Source organism: Odontesthes bonariensis, chromosome 1 (assembly GCF_027942865.1).
Source record: "Odontesthes bonariensis isolate fOdoBon6 chromosome 1, fOdoBon6.hap1, whole genome shotgun sequence".
Classification (NCBI taxonomy): domain Eukaryota; kingdom Metazoa; phylum Chordata; class Actinopteri; order Atheriniformes; family Atherinopsidae; genus Odontesthes; species Odontesthes bonariensis.
Genome location: NC_134506.1, coordinates 47,756,366 through 47,778,468, shown reverse-complemented (window position 1 = coordinate 47,778,468; position 22,103 = coordinate 47,756,366). Strand labels below are relative to the sequence as shown.

At 50.2% G+C, this 22,103-nt stretch overlaps 2 protein-coding genes across 2 annotated transcripts; one reads left to right on the top strand and one right to left on the bottom strand.

The window, feature by feature from the left end:
- Positions 1-288: 288 nt before the first annotated feature.
- On the bottom strand, positions 289-7,881 carry LOC142390675 (calcium and integrin-binding family member 2-like). The gene is made up of 6 exons (XM_075476742.1): positions 7,672-7,881; positions 7,262-7,296; positions 5,565-5,676; positions 3,630-3,777; positions 2,433-2,628; positions 289-858 (listed from the first exon to the last, which is right to left on the bottom strand). The coding sequence occupies exons 1-6, from the start codon at positions 7,720-7,722 to the stop codon at positions 837-839; spliced, it is 564 nt and encodes a 187-aa protein (XP_075332857.1). The 5' UTR covers positions 7,723-7,881; the 3' UTR covers positions 289-836.
- Positions 7,882-12,202: 4,321 nt separating this feature from the next.
- On the top strand, positions 12,203-21,342 carry LOC142382769 (isocitrate dehydrogenase [NAD] subunit alpha, mitochondrial). The gene is made up of 11 exons (XM_075468893.1): positions 12,203-12,306; positions 13,342-13,407; positions 14,965-15,048; positions 15,117-15,231; positions 16,832-17,019; positions 17,841-17,974; positions 18,497-18,599; positions 18,746-18,810; positions 18,895-18,979; positions 20,588-20,740; positions 20,879-21,342. The coding sequence occupies exons 1-11, from the start codon at positions 12,277-12,279 to the stop codon at positions 20,960-20,962; spliced, it is 1,107 nt and encodes a 368-aa protein (XP_075325008.1). The 5' UTR covers positions 12,203-12,276; the 3' UTR covers positions 20,963-21,342.
- Positions 21,343-22,103: the final 761 nt, after the last annotated feature.

Below are 22,103 nucleotides of genomic sequence, written 5' to 3'. Positions count from 1 at the left end.
GAATGTGTTTTTTCTTTGTTAAGCCACTTAACTCTGAGCTATGAATCAGGCAGTAAAAAGGCTCCTAACTCAACGGATGCACCAGTGTTGTGTCCACACAGAACAGACAACTGTTCTCTGGGTTAATGTGTTCAACTCCACCATCACACCTCCACCCTTAAGGAAGGGACCTTTTCAATTGTTACATCTGATCATTGCTTCTTTCGGGAACTTTAGGACCCGAACATGGATTAGTTAAGAAATATGAATAATATAATATACAATATAAAGTTTGATCAAACATTGAGCGACAGAAAAACTTTTTTATTTGACTCGAGCCAGAAAACATTTTGAGTTGAAAGCTGTTGGCGTAAATTCCCTGGAGGCAGGAGAAGGTGTATCTTACAGGTGAGATGACAGAGAGCCCTTCCATCAACTGAGCTACAGTTTACTATGATTGTCAGTGTGCACCACAACGCTTCACTACAGCAGACGTACAAAATCACCAGCTGGAAGCTATGTACAACATGCAGGTCATGAAGAAAGATTGCATAGCTCCTCACGGTGTGCCCTTTAAAGGTGTGCTTTTAGAGAACCATCCAGTCCCTGTGAAGTCAGACATGTGCTGCTCTGCACCGCAGCGCCGTCCTCCAGGTGCGCCTCAAACCGTCCACACAGGCCCGGAGACCCCGAGACTCCAGGAGTCCAGCCCAGAGGACGGCTTCATGCAGAGAAAAGGTCTGAACCAGCTCCTGAACCAGCTCCTGTTCTGGTTCCCGTCTGAAGAAAGAAGACCGGCCATGACCCCAGGTCCAGATGAGAGGTGTGCTCCTCTGCAGGATCTCTGAGGCCCAAACTCAGATCCGGACGTGGAAGTTACTGCAAATACACACAAACATGAGAGTTACAGAAGGTTTGATTTACAAGAGAAGATACAATGAAGCCGTCATTAAAAGCGAACCTAAGTGGTGGGCAACCTGAGCTGGAGCCCATTGAAAACACTGTGTTTTGTCTGCCACTTTTTGCCCAAAATGCCTCAGTTTTGTGGATGTAGCAATCGGTCTAACCGAGAGAAGGGAAAGGGTTACTATCGAGTACCTAAGATAATCGCCCATAGAGGTGAGAAATGGAAAAAACTCACAGAACAACGCTGCAAAAAGTGGATAGTTAACCTACGTTTACAGACTGGAGGGGCTGAATCTGCAAATGCTCGTGTCTGCGGTGACCACTTTTCAAAGGTATGTGCGAAATCTAACAGTTTTGTAGTAATGCAGTAAAGTATTATGTTGCTAAATGCCAATCAGCAGTAATGTAATACGGGCTCCGTTTGGGCTTTGTTTTGAAGGCTGCCCCAGCGCGTTGTTAGCTACTGAGTCAGTGGACTGGGCTCCGACGGTCATGCTGGGTTACCCAAACACAGAGCTAAGACACCGCCATCGGTGTTTCATGCGATCTCTGAGAGTGGTTGATCTAAACAAAACAAATTTGTCACGTCGTCACAATCTTCACATTTCAGTAGTATCCACGAAGTGCTTAAGTGCTAACATTAGCACATTAGCTCCCAGGTTCATGACAACAGAATCGCTCTCTCTCTCTCTGCCTTGTGCATTAGGCTAACAAAGACACAATGTCAGCATTTAGATATTTGGATCTCGGCATTTTATCAAAACATAAACATTTTTGATTGTTATTTGAGTGCCAACATTCACAGCTCGGCATTCAACATGTTAAGTTCTGCTTTACTGCCCAGCCCTGCACTACACACTGCACTTTCCACTGGGATAATGCACCATGAACAACACAGAAAACAAACTTACCCTGGCCAACACCCAAACACAATCATTCTGTAGACATTTTACTCCCAGTTTGCTGATCCATCCGCTGTGGTAATAGTTGTATGCCTCCAAACGTTTGTGGGCCTTCATCTGTTGCTTGGTGTAGTAAGAAGTCTGGATAACCAGGTAGCTCGTCATGTCCACAGCCTCTATATTCAGCAAATCGTTCCGGTCTTGCGAAAATTCGAACATTTTCATTAAGTATGAGTCACGCCCAATGTATTTCTCAACTAACGCCAAATACCTTTCCCTATATACCGGCTCCAAACCACTACAATATTCACTCATCTCCATATTCTCCATGTTGTTGCTATGCTGTAGTCAAGCTTCCTGCCCACCAACTGAAATTTGCGCGTTCCCGTGATGACGTAACTGAAACCCTCCTATTCTTAGTCAGATTAAGGTGTCTACATGCACTTAATAACTCAGTCTGATTGTAATTTAGCCAATAATCCGATTTGATCCAATTCTTAGTCAGATTAAGGTATCTACATGAGCTTAATAACTCAGTCTGATTGTGATTTATTCAATAATCCGATCCTTTCAGAGCCATGTGACCCCACTGAGTAATGTGTGTGTGTTCTGTAAATCTCTGCAGAACTTTAGATGCTGTCATACCTTAAGAAGTCGGGAGCTTTGGAGATCATGTTCTCAAAGTCAGAGAAGGAGAGCTTGCTGTCCCCGTCCAGGTCTGCCTCCTCGATGGCTTTGTCGCAGACCAGCGTGACCTCCTCCGGCGTCAGCTCCCCTTTGGTCAGCTTGTTCAGGGTCCTCTGCAAGTCCTCCTTACAGACGAAGTCGTCCCGGTTGTAGTCTGGACCGGAACCACAACACAGACAGACAAACAGACAGACGTCTGTTAAAATTGGCTTTATTCTTAGACATTATAGATGAAATAGTCTCTGTACTTTTCCACGATGACCTGAAGTGATCCAGGAATGGGGAGACAAAACAATTGGGAAAGCCTATAAATGAGGCTATAAATGCAAATGATACCTGGAAATAGAGGCTCAGTCTGACGGATTTCCTGCGGGAGCTCTGTTCCACTGAGCCCAGCGCTGATATGCTTTGACGTGTGACTACCAATAAACACTTTATTTAACTTGAGATTCCTCCGGCTTGTTCTTGAGCTGCCATTGAAAGAATCGATCTAACAATTTGGTGCCGTGACCCGGATGGCAGATTCTGAGGACGGTGCGACGGAGGACAGCTGGAGGTGATCCAGGGGGACCCTTTGTTCAGACAATTCGATGGGCCCGGGCATAAGGTGAGCAGAAAGCCTCTTGTATAAATATATGGGAAATTTCTGCACATTGGTTAAGCTAAATTAAGTTGTCTGAATTAAGATGTCCTCTGATCATTAAAAATCCAGGTATGAATTTACTGTCTGTTGGTCACATTGAATGCTGATATGTAAAGTATAAACACATAGTCTCACATTCAGGGAAAGTAAATAAGTGTCCAGATAGGTTAATTCGAACAAATAAAAAAAAGAAAAATAAATTCATTTAAAAATGATTATCCCATGGGGGGAATTGTCTTCTAAATTGAGAGGTTTCCGTACGCGAGAGCTCCAAAAATTAATGGTCCTTTATTACCAAAGAGTTATAAATGACCATTAATTCCTGATGAACTCAAGTCCTGGGATTCTTGTATCAAACATAGGAGCATGTAGGGCAAACAGCTTTTAAAGTGTTGCTGATCTGTTGCACTTGGTTGTTTCTGCCACTCTTTCCTTTCTCAAAGTGCTTTGGGTTTCTCCTGAGCAGGAAAACTGTACCATGTGACTAAAGCTGTGTTGAAGCGATGCGTTACCGTATATCTTGAAGGCGTAGATGGTCTTGAGCTCTCTGGGGGAAGTTTCACAGAGCGCAGAAAACATGTCAACAAAGTCGTTGAAGCTCTGGTTCCCCTGTCCATCCTCTGAGAACGTCTCAACGATTCTGTCTCTGAACGGGTTCTCCTGGCAACACAAACACACAGCAAGTCAAAGGGAGGAGGTCACGGGTGAAGAACTCTGATGCTCAGCCGGGACTCCAGCTGGAACCCAATCTGGAACCAACTGGAGACTCTGGACCCAGCTCAGAACTCCAGCTGGAACCCAATCTGGAACCAACTGGAGACTCTGGACCCAGCTCAGAACTCCAGCTGGAACCCAATCTGGAACCAACTGGAGACTCTGGACCCAGCTCAGGACTCCAGCTGGAACCCAATCTGGAACCAACTGGAGGACTCTGGAACCAGCTCAGGACTCCAGCTGGAACCCAATCTGGAACCAACTGGACACTCTGGACCCAGCTCAGAACTCCAGCTGGAACCCAATCTGGAACCAACTGGAGGACTCTGGACCCAGCTCAGGACTCCACCTGGAACCCAATCTGGAACCAACTGGAGGACTCTGGAACCAGCTCAGGACTCCAGCTGGAACCCAATCTGGAACCAACTGGAGGACTCTGGAACCAGCTCAGGACTCCACCTGGAACCCAATCTGGAACCAACTGGAGACTCTGGACCCAGCTCAGGACTCCAGCTGGAACCCAATCTGGAACCAACTGGACACTCTGGAACCAGCTCAGGACTCCAGCTGGAACCCAATCTGGAACCAACTGGAGACTCTGGACCCAGCTCAGGACTCCAGCTGGAACCCAATCTGGAACCAACTGGACACTCTGGAACCAGCTCAGGACTCCAGCTGGAACCCAATCTGGAACCAACTGGAGGACTCTGGACCCAGCTCAGGACTCCAGCTGGAACCCAATCTGGAACCAACTGGAGACTCTGGACCCAGCTCAGGACTCCAGCTGGAACCCAATCTGGAACCAACTGGAGACTCTGGACCCAGCTCAGGACTCCAGCTGGAACCCAATCTGGAACCAACTGGAGGACTCTGGAACCAGCTCAGGACTCCAGCTGGAACCCAATCTGGAACCAACTGGAGGACTCTGGAACCAGCTCAGGACTCCAGCTGGAACCCAATCTGGAACCAACTGGACACTCTGGAACCAGCTCAGGACTCCAGCTGGAACCCAATCTGGAACCAACTGGAGGACTCTGGACCCAGCTCAGGACTCCAGCTGGAACCCAATCTGGAACCAACTGGAGACTCTGGACCCAGCTCAGGACTCCAGCTGGAACCCAATCTGGAACCAACTGGACACTCTGGAACCAGCTCAGAACTCCAGCTGGAACCCAATCTGGAACCAACTGGAGACTCTGGACCCAGCTCAGGACTCCAGCTGGAACCCAATCTGTAACCAACTGGACACTCTGGAACCAGCTCAGGACTCCAGCTGGAACCCAATCTGGAACCAACTGGAGACTCTGGACCCAGCTCAGGACTCCAGCTGGAACCCAATCTGGAACCAACTGGAGGACTCTGGACCCAGCTCAGAACTCCAGCTGGAACCCAATCTGGAACCAAATGGAGACTCTGGAACCAGCTCAGGACTCCAGCTGGAACCCAATCTGGAACCAACTGGAGACTCTGGAACCAGCTCAGGACTCCAGCTGGAACCCAATCTGGAACCAAATGGAGACTCTGGAACCAGCTCAGGACTCCAGCTGGAACCCAATCTGGAACCAACTGGAGGACTCTGGACCCAGCTCAGGACTCCAGCTGGAACCCAATCTGGAACCAACTGGACACTCTGGACCAGGCTCAGGGCTCCAGTCCACGACTCCCTGCTGGTTGATGGCTGCAGCCAGGAATGCAACAATTCTGTCCCCGTGAGGTTCCTGTTGGAACTGTACCTTCAGCTCAGGCATGGCGACGATGAGCGTCAGAGGAACTTTGATGTCAGGGTTGTTGGTGTAGTCCAGTGGCACTAAATGTGGAGCCAATTCACGGAACCGTCCATGCAGCCTGGAGACAGCAAAGGTGGGAACCGTACCGTTTAAACACTGACGACAGAGTACTTTCACCTCCCCGTAACGCTCGTACTTTTACCTCCCCGTTACGCTCGTACTTTTACCTCCCCGTAACGCTCGTACTTTTACCTCCCCGTAACGCTCGTACTTTTACCTCCCCGTTACGCTCGTACTTTTACCTCCCCGTTACGCTCGTACTTTCACCTCCCCGTTACGCTCGTACTTTTACCTCCCCGTTACGCTCGTACTTTTACCTCCCCGTAACGCTCGTACTTTTACCTCCCCGTTACGCTCGCGTACCGTTTAAACACTGACGACAGAGTACTTTTACCTCCCCGTTACGCTCGTACTTTTACCTCCCCGTTACGCTCGTACTTTCACCTCCCCGTTACGCTCGTACTTTTACCTCCCCGTTACGCTCGTACTTTCACCTCCCCGTTACGCTCGTACTTTTACCTCCCCGTTACGCTCGTACTTTTACCTCCCCGTTACGCTCGTACTTTTACCTCCCCGTAACGCTCGTACTTTTACCTCCCCGTTACGCTCGTACTTTTACCTCCCCGTTACGCTCGCATACCGTCTAAACACTGACGACAGAGTACTTTTACCTCCCCGTTACGCTCGTACTTTTACCTCCCCGTTACGCTCGCATACCGTCTAAACACTGACGACAGAGTACTTTTACCTCCCCGTTACGCTCGTACTTTTACCTCCCCGTTACGCTCGTACTTTTACCTCCCCGTTACGCTCGCGTACCGTCTAAACACTGACGACAGAGTACTTTTACCTCCCCGTTACGCTTGCGTACTGTTTAAACATTGACGACAGAGTTCTTTTACCTTCTCGTTACGCTCGCGTATCGTCTAAACACTGACGACAGAGTACTTTTACCTCCCCGTAACGCTCGTACTTTCACCTCCCCGTTACGCTCGTACTTTTACCTCCCCGTTACGCTCGTACTTTTACCTCCCCGTTACGCTCGTACTTTTACCTCCCCGTAACGCTCGTACTTTTACCTCCCCGTTACGCTCGTACTTTTACCTCCCCGTTACGCTCGCATACCGTCTAAACACTGACGACAGAGTACTTTTACCTCCCCGTAACGCTCGTACTTTTACCTCCCCGTAACGCTCGTACTTTTACCTCCCCGTTACGCTCGTACTTTTACCTCCCCGTTACGCTCGCATACCGTCTAAACACTGACGACAGAGTACTTTTACCTCCCCGTTACGCTCGTACTTTTACCTCCCCGTTACGCTCGTACTTTTACCTCCCCGTTACGCTCGCGTACCGTCTAAACACTGACGACAGAGTACTTTTACCTCCCCGTTACGCTTGCGTACTGTTTAAACATTGACGACAGAGTACTTTCACCTCCCCGTTACGCTCGTACTTTTACCTTCTCGTTACGCTCGCGTATCGTCTAAACACTGACGACAGAGTTCTTTTACCTTCTCGTTACGCTCGCGTATCGTTTAAACACTGACGACAGAGTACTTTTAACCGGTTCTGAATCTGAACACACAGCCAGCCGTCCTGCCTCAGCGATAAAGGTGATAAATGTTTGGAAAGATACTCACCGCAGGATTTCCTTCCGGGTGAAGAAGGTGCAGTCCTGCAAACAAACAAGCAGATAAGCAGAGTCAGTCAGTCCCCAGGGAGGGAGAGATTTCAGCCATCAGTCAGCAGCAGCAGCAGCAGCAGCAGGAGGAGGATGGAGATCATCAGCAGCAGCTGCCGCGCTCTGTCTGTTTGGTCTGATCTATGACCACTGTTCTCTGTTCTCTCTGTTCTCTCTGTTCTCTCTGTTCTCTGTTCTCTCTGTTCTCTCTGTTCTCTCTGTTCTCTCCGTTCTCTCTGTTCTCTCCGTTCTCTCCGTTCTCTGACCCATGATGTTAGATATTTACCCCATGAAGGGAACCCCTGCTTCACCCTAATGTCTGACTAAAGGACGCTAACCCATGCTAACTGCCCCGTTAGCACCTGTCACCTGATACGCCTCCAGCTGCTCATCGGTGAAGGTCGTCTGCTTGTTGCCCATGGTGCCCGGCGGATCCTCCCATCACACAGCTGCATCACACTGGAAGCCGCCGCTCTGAGGCTGCTTCACATCCGGCTGCACGTCCCACACGGCCGGGACGCCCACAATCCTGATCTGAGGCCGAGGCTTCTTCTTCTTCTTCTTCTGCTGGGGGCAGCCCAGAGAAAAATCTGATTCTGATGGAGGAGGAGGAGGAGCGGGAGGAGGAGGAGGAGGAAGAGAGGGAGGAGGAGGAGGAAGAGAGGGAGGAGGAGGAGGAGGAGGAGGAGGAGGAGGAGGAGGAGGAGGAGGAGGAGGAAGAGGAAGAGAGGGAGGAGGAGGAGGAGGAGGAGAGGGAGGAGGAGGAGGAGGAGGAGGAGGAGGAGGAGAGGGAGGAGGAGGAGGAGGAGGAGGAGGAGGAGGAGGAGGAGGAGGAGAGGGAGGAGGAGGAGGAGGAGGAGGAGGAGGAGGAGGAGGAGGAGGAGGAAGAGAGGGAGGAGGAGGAGGAGGAGGAGGAGGAGGAGGAAGAGAGGGAGGAGGAGGAGGAGGAGGAGGAGGAGGAGGAGGAGAGGGAGGAGGAGGAGGAGGAGGAGGAGGAGGAGGAGGAGGAGGAGGAGGAGGAGGAAGAGAGGGAGGAGGAGGAGGAGGAGGAGGAGGAGGAGGAAGAGGAGGAGGAGGAGGAGGAGGAGGAGGAGGAGGAGGAAGAGAGGGAGGAGGAAGAGGAGGAGGAGGAGGAGGAGGAGGAGGAAGAGGAGGAGGAGGAGGAGGAGGAGGAGGAGGAGGAGAGGGAGGAGGAGGAGGAGGAGGAGGAGGAGGAGGAGGAGGAGGAGGAGGAGGAGGAGGAGGAGGAGGAGGAGGAGGAGGAGGAGGAGGAGGAGGAAGAGGAGGAGGAGGAGGAGGAGGAGGAGGAGGAGGAGAGGGAGGAGGAGGAGGAGGAGGAGGAGGAGGGAGGAGGAGGAGGAGGAGGAGGAGGAGGAGGAGGAGAGGGAGGAGGAGGAGGAGGAGGAAGAGAGGGAGGAGGAGGAAGAGGAGGAAGAGAGGGAGGAGGAGGAGGATGAGGAGGAGGAGGAGGAGGTGGAGGAGGAGGAGGAGGAGGAAGAGAGGGAGGAGGAGGAGGAGGAGGAGGAGGAGGAGGAAGAGAGGGAGGAGGAGGAGGAGGAGAGGGAGGAGGAGGAGGAGGAAGAGAGGGAGGAGGAGGAGGAGGAGAGGAGGAGGAAGAGAGGGAGGAGGAGGAGGAAGAGAGGGAGGAGGAGGAGGAAGAGAGGGAGGAGGAGGAGGAGGAGGAGGAGGAGGAGGAGGAGGAAGAGAGGGAGGAGGAGGAGGAAGAGAGGGAGGAGGAGGAGGAGGAGGAGGAGGAGGAGGAGGAGGAGGAGGAGGAGGAGGAGGAGAGGGAGGAGGAGGAGGAGGAGGAGGAGGAGGAGGAGGAGGAGGAGGAGGAGAGGGAGGAGGAGGAGGAGGAGGAAGAGAGGGAGGAGGAGGAGGAGGAGGAGGAAGAGGAGTAGGAGGAGGAAGAGGAAGAGGAGGAGGAGGAGGAGGAAGAGGAGGAGGAGGAGGAGGAGGAGGAGGAGGAAGAGGAGGAGGAGGAGGAGGAGGAAGAGGAGGAGGATTTGAGGAGGAAGAAGAGGAGGAGGAGGAGGAGGAGGAGGAGGAGGAGGAGGAGGAGGAGGAGGAGGAGGAGGAGGAGGAGGAAGAGGAGGAAGAGGAGGAAGAGGAGGAGGAGGAGGAGGAGGAGGAGGAGGAGGAGGAGGAAGAGGAGGAGGAGGAGGAAGAGGATATCTTCATTAGGTTGTCAATGAACAATCCAAGATCAATCTGAAAGGATACATTTCACCTATTTTTCCCCTTTTAGAACTCCCTCAACCTAGAGTCACATTTACTTGACTTAGTCACATAACAATGGGTAATAATGCTAATAAGCAAACACAACTCTATCCCCACCCCAAAGAAAAATAAAAAAAATAAAAATAGAAATAAATAATAATAATAAAAGGGAACATTCAGAGGAGTCCAAACAGCACAGATACGCTATGACCACCACTACATTGAATCATAGACACACTGGCTTCTCACAGAACTCTGACAGGATATATACACACCGATAATATCTGAATCAGCACCAACCATCCTCATCATTCATCATCCAGAGATGGAATGGAATCGACCAAAGAAAGAATGGGATTCCAGGTTTTATAGAATTTGTCAGAGCAGATACTGTACTGGATCTTTTCTAAGTGCAGGAATGACATGAAGTCCTTTAGCCAAGAGTTAGGGGAGGGAGGATTCTCATCCTTCCAATGAAGTAAGATACGTCTACGAGCTCCCAAAGATGCAAAAGCGATACAATTATTTTCCCTGTTGGTGAAGAGTGTGAAATCTGCAGGCTCACCAAAGATGGAGGTTAAAGGGCTCGAAGGCACCGGCTTGTTTAGAGCTTTTGAAAGAAGAACCAATAAGAGCTCAATCTCGGGCAAGAAAAAACCAGTCATGAGCTCACAAACCCAACAACGGTGAGGTCCACATTGGTCTATCCTGGCCTGGGTAATTTAACTCTTCCTGCTCTGGTGAAAGGAGAAGCTGGAGGTAGAGGTGAACTGGGGGTAGTACCACCAGCCTCTGGCTCTGAGCCAGTCAGGCTCTGTCTCTCATGATTTCATCTAAATGTAATGCCTGAGAAGGCATTCATTTAACCTTAACCGTTACTAACAGCAGCTTTTACAATCAGGCAAATGCTGCTAACATGATAGGCAGTGTTAGTTAGTTAGTTACCTGCAGTGTTAGCCGAGGACATGCTAACGTTGCTAACGTTGCTAACGCTGCTGGGTTCAGATTCACCAACGTTAGTCCGGAGCGGATCGAAAACGCGACATTCATTCATAGTTATTGCATGTTGGTAGTATTTCCTCCCTTTGGTGAAATATTCACTTTGCAAGTTGCCCTGTTGTCGTCTTTTTTAGGGATGTGGAACCAAACTTTTGAGCGTTTGTACCGCTTGGGCGCCATGTTTACTGTTGGCTGCTGGCTGCGCTGGACTCGCCACGCAACGCTGCGTGGTGACGTCATTCGCGCCCACTGGAATCGATAAGGGAATCGTTTGCAACATCGCCAAACGATTCCAAGGAACTGAAACACTGGGAACCGGTTCTCAACAAGAACCGGACTACATTTAAACTGCAGCGGTGTTGCATTTCTTTCTGAAAACGTGTTGAAACTCGCCGTATGAGCGCATTAAGATTTCCAATTCGAGGTTGGTGAAAAACGTAGCCCCGCCTCTTCCCCGTTGCCATGGTGACTCGTCGAATCGGGGCTCCATTGATGCTGGCTTTTTAAAGTTGTGGCTCTAAACTCAAGGTGAAAAAACTCAGTTTTCTGTCTCAGAGTAGATCAACTCAGAGTTTGTTGAACCTGCTTTGGGAAACGGACCCCAGCTCTGCATCAACGTGCACAGATCCACGCTCACGGAGCTGATTACCAGCATCATCACATGTGACATTTCAGGCAGGTGAGGTGTGACTCACCTGCTGAAGTAATGAAACGGCCATAATCTGAAAAATAAATACAAACATATGTAAAAGCCACGCCTCTAGAGTACATGAACGCGCACGAGCACGAAGGTGCACGAGCGCTGTTCTGACAGCAAGCATCGATCGTTGCCGTATTTAGTATTTAGTATATGCTAACTATACGTTTAATAATGCTAGGTGCTAGCCAAGCTGGCTCTAGTTTAGCTTCCAGCCAAGCTTCTGGACGCGTAATTCGTTCACGGAGCAGGGTACGCGCACAGGGGGGGGGGGAGGGGCAGGTTGCAGTTTGATAGACGCATCAGAATCCAATCATCGTTAACGGACCGTTCAGTATGATTGGATACTGTTTTTCCTAGATTGTACGTTCTAGAGGCCACTAAAACTTTTCATTTTTGTGTCAAAACTTTTAATTAATTGGTTGCAATGGGGGTGTGAAGAGTATTTCAAGCAATGTGTAAAAAAAATGCTCCAGAAAAAGATCCCCTACCCCGCCTTTAAGTTGAATAAATTAAAAACATATTTGCAAAATTAATTGAACAGAACGTGAAAAAGATCCAATTTTCTGCTTTAATTTCAAACTGTTGCTATTTATAATATTTATATATATTTAAAAAATAAAAATAAATTGTGGCAAAGTAAATAAATAACATAAGTTTAAGATTTAAGAAGCAGAAAAAAAATTAATTTCATGCTCTATTCAATTATTCATGTGTGAATAATTATTTCTTATTTAATTTTAGTGTCTTTTATCATCATATAAACGTATGAATGTGTTCTTGTTGTTATTTGGGATTATGGCAGTTTCAGTGCTCCATAAAACTGGCTTTAAACACCGAACATGAGTAACATAAACGTTAAGAAACGTAAAAAAAATGTTAGTTATGTAAGAGAAACACGCTCTGACCCGCCCACAAAAACTCGAAATAAAGAGACATCTGTCGGCACATCAGAGTGAGACCTCTGTAAAATATGAGATCTTTGTCCGGGCTGCTCCGGAAACTCTTTGTAGTGAGTCATCTCGCGGTTAAAGGATCTTTGATAGCCCCTCAGTAGAATGGCAGCAGGCAGCGTGTGGAGGTCACTGGTAAGAAACTGATCATTTATCAGCCCTGAAACATCACCAACAGCGTTTATCGCTGCTTGTCGGCCGCGTCTTCGTGTTTCTGAGCGGGCCGAAGTGTTCGGGCAGCTGCTCTCTGTTAGCTGTTAACTGTTAGCCGTTAGCCGGCTAGCCCGTGTCCTTCAGAGGGATGCGAGCAGCTAACGCAGTTCCGGAGGAGTTTCCTTCCAGCAGGCTGTCATTGCTTCATGGAAATGATCTCAGTGTCTGAGAAGGATTTTAATTTAATTTAATTTTAGAGACAGAGACACACTTCCCCACCTGTGTGTCCCCTTTAAACACGGAGCCCGGGGCGCTGCCCTCGGGTTAGCGGGGTGGACCCACACTAACTTGGGGAATATAATAAAAGCTGGTTGGCTTTGGTAATATCTATTTTTATCTCTGTGAAAATACAAAAAGCTCAAGAACAATCTGAATACCATTCTATACGAATTCCGAGCATTTTAGGCTGCTAACTGTGTGGCTAATGGGACCGCCTGTCACTGTAAGACCTTCAACACCAAACCTCGTTCAAAAAACTATCAATTTACTGTTTTCCCGTCGTTTTGGTAAAAATCCGTAAATATGAGAACTTAAATCCGAGATTTAAAGACAAGCCGAGTTTCCTCGGAGCAATTTGGGTTTAATAAAATCTGCCATTTAGGTTCTAATAATAGAACAAATGAAGTTATTTGGTCATAAACACGTTTTACACTGAGTCCTGTAAACAGGAAACAAAGTATAAAATCCCAGTTGAAAGCAGCCATGAAACACAGGAAGGTTTTAAGCTTTCACCTTATGGGGAATTATGGCAAAATGAACATAAACTATTTCCAAAAAGTTTTGTTTCTCATTTTATTTTCACTAAGTTTGTGGCGACTGCTGGATGTTAAAGTCGGTGAAAGGTTTTCCACTGCAGAGGCCTTGTTGAGGTGGTTCAGTGTTCAGCATATTAAAGAGATTTCTGCAGACCTGTTCCCCTCAGTGTGCTGGAGTTTAAGATCTGTGTTTCTCCTCCAGGTGAGTCAGGTGATGGGCGGGGCCGTGAGGAGACCTGCTCTGTCCTCTGCGTCCTTCTCCAGAGGGGTGAGTACATGAGCCTCAGAGAACCGAACGCTGCGTGTGCACCAAGAGCGAGCTGTGGGCGAGCTGTGGGCGAGCGAGCTGTGGGCGAGCTGTGGGCGAGCTGAGCTGCGAGCGAGCGAGCTGTGGGCGAGCTGAGCTGCGAGCGAGCTGTGGGCGAGCTGTGGGCGAGCTGAGCTGCGAGCGAGCTGTGGGCGAGCTGTGGGCGAGCTGAGCTGCGAGCGAGCGAGCTGTGGGCGAGCTGCGCTGCGAGCGAGCGAGCGAGCTGTGGGCGAGCTGAGCTGCGAGCGAGCGAGCTGTGGGCGAGCTGCGCTGCGAGCGAGTGAGCTGTGGGCGAGCTGAGCTGCGAGCGAGCGAGCTGTGGGCGAGCTGAGCTGCGAGCGAGCGAGCTGTTGGCGAGCTGAGCTGTGGGCGAGCTGCGCTGCGAGCGAGCGAGCGAGCTGCGAGCGAGCGAGCTGCGAGCGAGCGAGCTGTGGGCGAGCTGCGCTGCGAGCGAGTGAGCTGTGGGCGAGCTGAGCTGCGAGCGAGCGAGCTGTGGGCGAGCTGAGCTGCGAGCGAGCGAGCTGTGGGCGAGCTGTGGGCGAGCTGAGCTGCGAGCGAGCGAGCTGTGGGCGAGCTGAGCTGCGAGCGAGCGAGCTGTGGGCGAGCTGCGAGCGAGCGAGCTGTGGGCGAGCTGAGCTGCGAGCGAGCTGTGGGCGAGCTGAGCCGCCTGGGCGAGCTGCGAGCGAGCGAGCTGTGGGCGAGCTGAGCTGCGAGCGAGCTGTGGGCGAGCTGAGCCGCCTGGGCGAGCTGCGCCGCCTGGGCGAGCTGCGCCGCCTGGGCGAGCTGAGCCGCCTGGGCGAGCTGCGCCGCCTGGGCGAGCTGCCTGGGCGAGCTGAGCTGCCTGGGCGAGCTGCCTGGGCGAGCTGAGCTGCCTGGGCGAGCTGAGCCGCCTGGGCGAGCTGAGCCGCCTGGGCGAGCTGCGCCGCCTGGGCGAGCTGAGCTGCCTGGGCGAGCTGCCTGGGCGAGCTGAGCTGCCTGGGCGAGCTGAGCCGCCTGGGCGAGCTGAGCTGCCTGGGCTCCTGGTGTCTCTTTAGTCTACTCGGCTTCATGCTATCGTTGGCAAGTTTCTCTCCACAAAATACACATTCTGGCCGAGGACAGTCCTGGCCTTCGATAAAGCCATATTCAAGGTAACCGTCGTGGTATTGTCGTGTTTTCTTCTTAACAGATGAATCATCTGCAGAACTTTTACGCTTCTCAGACATTTTAGCCACAAAACAACAGGCGAAACACTGCCAACTAGCCTAGCTACTTAATAATCGTCATGGCAACAATTCACTTCACGCATGCCTACAACTGGCTCTTCATCGAAACACAGGCCTACTTTAATGAAATTACATGATGGGGACAATATATTTTTAAATGTTTTAATTTTACTGACACCGTTTGGATGTGTTGGTAGGATTCTGTAATTACTGAATGTAACTTAACAAATACAACTTTGGTAACGTGACCCAGCGCACCCCAGGTAAAGAACCGATGTCCTCTGAGACTGAGCAGGACTCTCTCTGTGTGCAGATGCAGACGGTCACCCTGATTCCTGGAGATGGCATCGGTCCAGAGATCTCTTCTGCGGTCATGAAGATCTTTGACGCAGCGCAGGTGAGTGACCGCACCTGCAGACAGAAACCGAGTCTCTGCAGCGCCAGCTAACCCGTGTTCACCTGCAGGCGCCGATCAGGTGGGAGGAGAGGAACGTCACGGCCATCAAAGGCCCCGGGGGCCGGTGGATGATCCCCCCGGATGCCAAAGAGTCCATGGACCAGAACAAGATCGGCCTCAAAGGTCAGTGTGGGCCTCAGAGGTCAGTGTGGGCCTCAGAGGTCAGTGTGGGCCTCAGAGGTCAGAGGTCAGTGTGGGCCTCAGAGGTCAGTGTGGGCCTCAGAGGTCAGAGGTCAGTGTGGGCCTCAGAGGTCAGTGTGGGCCTCAGAGGTCAGTGTGGGCCTCAGAGGTCAGTGTGGGCCTCAGAGGTCAGAGGTCAGTGTGGGCCTCAGAGGTCAGTGTGGGCCTCAGAGGTCAGTGTGGGCCTCAGAGGTCAGTGTGGGCCTCAGAGGTCAGTGTGGGCCTCAAAGGTCAGTGTGGGCCTCAAAGGTCAGAGGTCAGTGTGGGCCTCAGAGGTCAGTGTGGGCCTCAAAGGTCACAGGTCAGTGTGGGCCTCAGAGGTCAGTGTGGGCCTCAGAGGTCAGTGTGGGCCTCAGAGGTCAGTGTGGGCCTCAAAGGTCAGTGTGGGCCTCAAAGGTCAGAGGTCAGTGTGGGCCTCAGAGGTCAGTGTGGGCCTCAAAGGTCAGAGGTCAGTGTGGGCCTCAGAGGTCAGTGTGGGCCTCAAAGGTCAGAGGTCAGTGTGGGCCTCAGAGGTCAGAGTGGGCCTCAAAGGTCAGTGTGGGCCTCAAAGGTCAGTGTGGGCCTCAAAGGTCAGAGGTCAGTGTGGGCCTCAGAGGTCAGTGTGGGCCTCAGAGGTCAGTGTGGGCCTCAAAGGTCAGTGTGGGCCTCAAAGGTCAGTGTGGGCCTCAAAGGTCAGAGGTCAGTGTGGGCCTCAGAGGTCAGTGTGGGCCTCAGAGGTCAGAGGTCAGTGTGGGCCTCAGAGGTCAGAGGTCAGTGTGGGCCTCAGAGGTCAGTGTGGGCCTCAGAGGTCAGTGTGGGCCTCAAAGGTCAGTGTGGGCCTCAAAGGTCAGTGTGGGCCTCAAAGGTCAGAGGTCAGTGTGGGCCTCAGAGGTCAGTGTGGGCCTCAAAGGTCAGTGTGGGCCTCAAAGGTCAGTGTGGGCCTCAGAGGTCAGTGTGGGCCTCAGAGGTCAGTGTGGGCCTCAGAGGTCAGTGTGGGCCTCAGAGGTCAGTGTGGGCCTCAAAGGTCAGAGGTCAGTGTGGGCCTCAAAGGTCAGAGGTCAGTGTGGGCCTCAAAGGTCAGAGGTCAGTGTGGGCCTCAGAGGTCAGTGTGGGCCTCAGAGGTCAGTGTGGGCCTCAGAGGTCAGTGTGGGCCTCAGAGGTCAGTGTGGGCCTCAAAGGTCAGAGGTCAGTGTGGGCCTCAGAGGTCAGTGTGGGCCTCAGAGGTCAGTGTGGGCCTCAAAGGTCAGTGTGGGCCTCAAAGGTCAGAGGTCAGTGTGGGCCTCAGAGGTCAGTGTGGGCCTCAGAGGTCAGAGGTCAGTGTGGGCCTCAGAGGTCAGTGTGGGCCTCAGAGGTCAGAGGTCAGTGTGGGCCTCAGAGGTCAGTGTGGGCCTCAAAGGTCAGAGGTCAGTGTGGGCCTCAGAGGTCAGTGTGGGCCTCAGAGGTCAGTGTGGGCCTCAGAGGTCAGTGTGGGCCTCAGAGGTCAGTGTGGGCCTCAGAGGTCAGTGTGGGCCTCAGAGGTCAGTGTGACCTTTGACTCTGATCACGTGACCGTTTCCTCCCGCAGGACCCCTGAAGACGCCCATCGCCGCCGGCCACCCCTCCATGAACCTGCTGCTCAGGAAGACCTTCGACCTGTACGCCAACGTGCGGCCCTGCATTTCCATCGAGGGCTACAAGACGCCGTACACGGACGTGGACCTGGTGACCATCCGGGAGAACACGGAGGGCGAGTACAGCGGCATCGAGCACGTGGTGAGTGGGCGAAGCTTAGGTCATTTAGCACGTGGTGAGTGGGCGGAGCTTAGGTCATTTAGCACGCGGTGAGTGGGCGGAGCTTAGGTCATTTAGCACGTGGTGAGTGGGCGGAGCTTAGGTCATTTAGCACGCGGTGAGTGGGCGGAGCTTAGGTCATTTAGCACGCGGTGAGTGGGCGGGGCTTAGGTCATTTAGCACGTGGTGAGTGGGCGGGGCTTAGGTCATTTAGCACGTGGTGAGTGGGCGGAGCTTAGGTCATTTAGCACGTGGTGAGTGGGCGGAGCTTAGGTCATTTAGCACGTGGTGAGTGGGCGGGGCTTAGGTCATTTAGCACGTGGTGAGTGGGCGGAGCTTAGGTCATTTAGCACGTGGTGAGTGGGCGGAGCTTAGGTCATTTAGCACGTGGTGAGTGGGCGGAGCTTAGGTCATTTAGCACGTGGTGAGTGGGCGGAGCTTAGGTCATTTAGCACGTGGTGAGTGGGCGGAGCTTAGGTCATTTAACACGCGGTGAGTGGGCGGAGCTTAGGTCATTTAGCACGCGGTGAGTGGGCGGAGCTTAGGTCATTTAGCACGCGGTGAGTGGGCGGGGCTTAGGTCATTTAGCACGCCGCGAGTGGGCGGGGCTTAGGTCATTTAGCACGCCGCGAGTGGGCGGGGCTTAGGTCATTTAGCACGCCGCGAGTGGGCGGGGCTTAGGTCATTTAACACGCGGTGAGTGGGCGGGGCTTAGGTCATTTAGTGAGTGCTGAGTGGGCGGAGCTCAGAGCATTTATGGCCTCGGCTCGCCTCCTGACGCTCTCTTCTTCTTCTTGTTTCAGATCGTCGACGGCGTCGTTCAGAGCATCAAACTGATCACTGAGACCGCCAGCAGACGCATTGCAGAGTACGCCTTTGAATACGCCCGAAACAACCAGAGAAGCAGCGTGACAGCCGTCCACAAAGCCAACATCATGTGAGTCTGAGGGAGGCGGAGCCGGCTAAACAGCCGAGCTAACGTTAGCATGGAAGGTAATCAGCCGAGCTAACGTTAGCATGGAAGGTAAACAGCCGAGCTAACGTTAGCATGGAAGGTAAAGAGCTGAGCGAACGTTAGCATGGAAGGTAATCAGCCGAGCTAACGTTAGCTAGCATGGAAGGTAAACAGCCGAGCTAACGTTAGCATCTCATGTTCTACCCACAGTTGTAGGCAGTATGTGCAGCTTCTGAACTACGGAAGCCCAGAGGGAGTCAAACTGTCCTAAACCACAAAGTTCATCGGAACAGTTTTCAGAAAAAGAACAGAAACTTGTTGTGTTTAGCTGGGCCTGCTGCTCTGGTTGTGACTCCGTGTGGAAAGCAGCCTGCAGCGCCACCTGCTGTCCAGCTGATCCTTCAGATTCTCTGCCTCCTCCTACTTCAAACATCTTCGTCTTCTCGGTTTCTCTTTTAAATGTGTGTCGTGTAAATCTTTGCTCATCAGTGTCTTTACCTGCAGGCGGATGTCAGACGGCCTGTTCCTGAGGAAGTGTCGGGAGGTGGCCGAGGACTTCAAAGACATCAAGTTCACCGAGATGTACCTGGACACCGTGTGTCTGAACGTGAGTCTGCCCGGCGACACACCGATCAGCAGCCAGAGCAGAGAGGACTCAGAAACAGTTGATCCATAGAGTGGATGAGTTCTGATGAGTTCTGGCTCAGATCCGTCCGGCTGTAAAGTGAATTCTGCTGCTTCTCTTGTTCCCAGATGGTTCAGGATCCAACCCAGTTTGACGTCCTGGTCATGCCCAACCTGTACGGAGACATCCTGAGGTCAGTGTTTGCTCTGAGTTAAACATGTTCCGTCCAATCAGAGGCTGTGGCTGTGGGCGCTGAGGTCATGTGACTGTGTTTCAGCGATCTGTGTGCCGGTCTGATCGGAGGTCTCGGTGTCACTCCCAGCGGGAACATCGGAGCCAACGGGGTCGCCATCTTTGAATCGGTTAGTTTCTCCGTGTGCCGCAGAAAGTAAACCTTAACCAGCTGTGTTAGTTAGTTTGTATAAACCTTAACCAGCTGTGTTAGTTAGTTTGTATAAACTTTAACCAGCCGTGTTAGTTAGTTGGTGTTAGTTAGTATAAACTTTAACCAGCTGTGTTAGTTGGTATAAACTTTAACCAGCTGTGTTAGTTGGTATAAACTTTAACCAGCTGTGTTAGTTAGTTGGTGTTAGTTGGTATAAACTTGAACCAGCTGTGTTAGTTAGTTTGTATAAACTTGAACCAGCTGTGTTAGTTGGTATAAACTTTAACCAGCTGTGTTAGTTAGTTTGTATAAACCTTAACCAGCCGTGTTGGTTAGTCGGTATAAACTTTAACCAGCTGTGTTAGTTAGTTGGTGTTAGTTTGTATAAACTTTAACCAGCCGTGTTAGTTAGTTTGTATAAACCTTAACTAGCCGTGTTGGTTAGTCGGTATAAACTTTAACCAGCTGTGTTAGTTAGTTGGTGTTGGTTTGTATAAACTTTAACCAGCTGTGTTAGTTAGTTGGTGTTAGTTGGTATAAACTTTAACCAGCTGTGTTAGTTAGTTGGTGTTGGTTTGTATAAACTTTAACCAGCTGTGTTAGTTGGTATAAACTTGAACCAGCTGTGTTAGTTAGTTTGTATAAACTTTAACCAGCTGTGTTAGTTAGTTGGTATAAACTTTAACCAGCTGTGTTAGTTGGTGTTGGTTAGTATAAACTTTAACCAGCTGTGTTAGTTGGTATAAACTTTAACCAGCTGTGTTAGTTAGTTGGTGTTAGTTGGTATAAACTTTAACCAGCCGTGTTAGTTAGTTGGTATAAACCTTAACCAGCTGTGTTAGTTAGTTGGTGTTAGTTAGTATAAACTTTAACCAGCTGTGTTAGTTAGTTGGTATAAACTTTAACCAGCTGTGTTAGTTAGTTGGTGTTAGTTAGTATAAACTTTAACCAGCTGTGTTAGTTAGTTGGTATAAACTTTAACCAGCTGTGTTAGTTAGTTGGTGTAAGTTAGTTGGTTGTTAGTTTGTATAAACTTTAACCAGCTGTGGTAGTTAGTTTGTGTTAGTTAGTTAGTATAAACTTTAACCAGCTGTGTTAGTTAGTTGGTTAGTTGGTATAAACCTTAACCAGCTGTGTTAGTTAGTTGGTGTTAGTTGGTGTTAGTTGGTTGTTAGTTAGTATAAACTTTAACCAGCTGTGTTAGTTAGTTGGTATAAACTTTAACCAGCTGTGTTAGTTAGTTGGTATAAACCTTAACCAGCTGTGTTAGTTAGTTGGTGTTAGTTGGTATAAAATTTAACCAGCTGTGTTAGTTAGTTGGTGTTAGTTGGTATAAAATTTAAACAGCTGTGTTAGTTAGTATAAACTTTAACCAGCTGTGTTAGTTAGTTGGTATAAACCTTAACCAGCTGTGTTAGTTAGTTGGTGTAAGTTAGTTGGTTGTTAGTTTGTATAAACTTTAACCAGCTGTGGTAGTTAGTTTGTGTTAGTTAGTTAGTTAGTTTGTGTTAGTTAGTTAGTATAAACTTTAACCAGCTGTGTTAGTTGGTTATATATTACAACGTGTGTTTTTTCCCCTCTGCAGGTGCACGGCACCGCCCCCGACATCGCCGGCTTGGACATGGCCAACCCCACCGCCCTGCTGCTCAGCGCCGTCATGATGCTGCGTCACATGGGTCTCCATGACTACGGCAACAAGATCCAGACGGCCTGTTTCGACACCATCAGAGACAAGAAGGTGAGACGCTTTGCTCATCGTGTGAGGAAGAAAACCAAGTTTGGTTAATAAAGTTCAGAAAAAGCTCAAACAGGAAAGGACTGAATAAGTCTCAGCTAACTCGTTACCTCCGGCTACCTGTTCCTGTTTGTGTTCCAGGTGCTGACGAAGGATCTGGGAGGAAACTCTAAATGTTCAGAGTTCACAGCTGACATCTGCCGTCGCATCCAGGATATGGACTGAAGCCGCCGCGGGGGGGGGGGGCGGAGCCTGTGGAGCCTGCGGGCGCCGATCAGAGCCGCCGCTTCATGTCTTCTTTCACACATTCAGAAAAAGAACTGTACGTGGGGGCGGGGCTTCTGCAGCTCCTGTAATGTGTTCCTGTAACATTCACATCAAACGCACAACTTCCACCTGACCAAGAATGATGACATCAGCAGAGGAGAGTCTTACTGGATCCCTAATAATGAGATCAGCTCTGTTGGTACTTAGTTACTCTTTTTAACGGTAGCGCCCTGTGACCGCAGCTCTCGTGTCGTCTTATTTATTGTTTCTACTTCCTGTTTCCTGCTGTTTTCACTCCACAGATCCATAAATATAGAAGTTCTCAGCACAAAGACAAAGTCTCCGAGTTTTTAATGCCCCAAACAGAACCGAGCTTCTGGGTTTCTAATGCCCCAAACACACATGAACAGGTGCACCTCAGACCACCTGAAGCTGCAGAGAACCCGTACCAGCGTTCTCCTGTCTAAGCCCCGCCCACCAGAGGAGGTTGAGGAGTGAAGAGACGTTTCAGAGTCGATAGTTAAAGCTGTATTTATTATTGATCATCAGAGAAGTATTAAAAGTGTTCATGACAGTGTTTGTTTACTCTGAATTCAGGACAAAAGAATAATCTGGTCCACATCAGTCATACGAAGGGAGAGAAAATAGGGGTCTGATCCCAGGCCACAACACAAACTGCTGCCAATCCAAATAAACTGTGTTTCATTCCTAATATTAACACAGATTCATATACCCATAAAAACAGGGTGTAAACGGCTGAAAACAGGCTTTAAACAGGGTGTAAACGCTGAAAACAGGCTGTAAACAAGGTGTAAACAGCTGCTACAGTCTGAGCTCTGCTGGTATCACAACTGCAGGAGTCTGTGCTTATGCTCCATAACGTAACCTTTTTTTTCTTTTTTAGGATTTTTAGGTTATTTAAGGATTTGTGATTGATATTTATATTTTGTATTTCTGTTCTTTTTTTTTTTTTAAACTTTTTTGTATTTAAAATTATATATTATATTTTATATATAATATGTTGTGTTGGTAAACGGGGTAAATCTTTATTTTGTTTGGGTGGGGGGTCACCGCCTGTGACTAATGGAAATAAGAGACA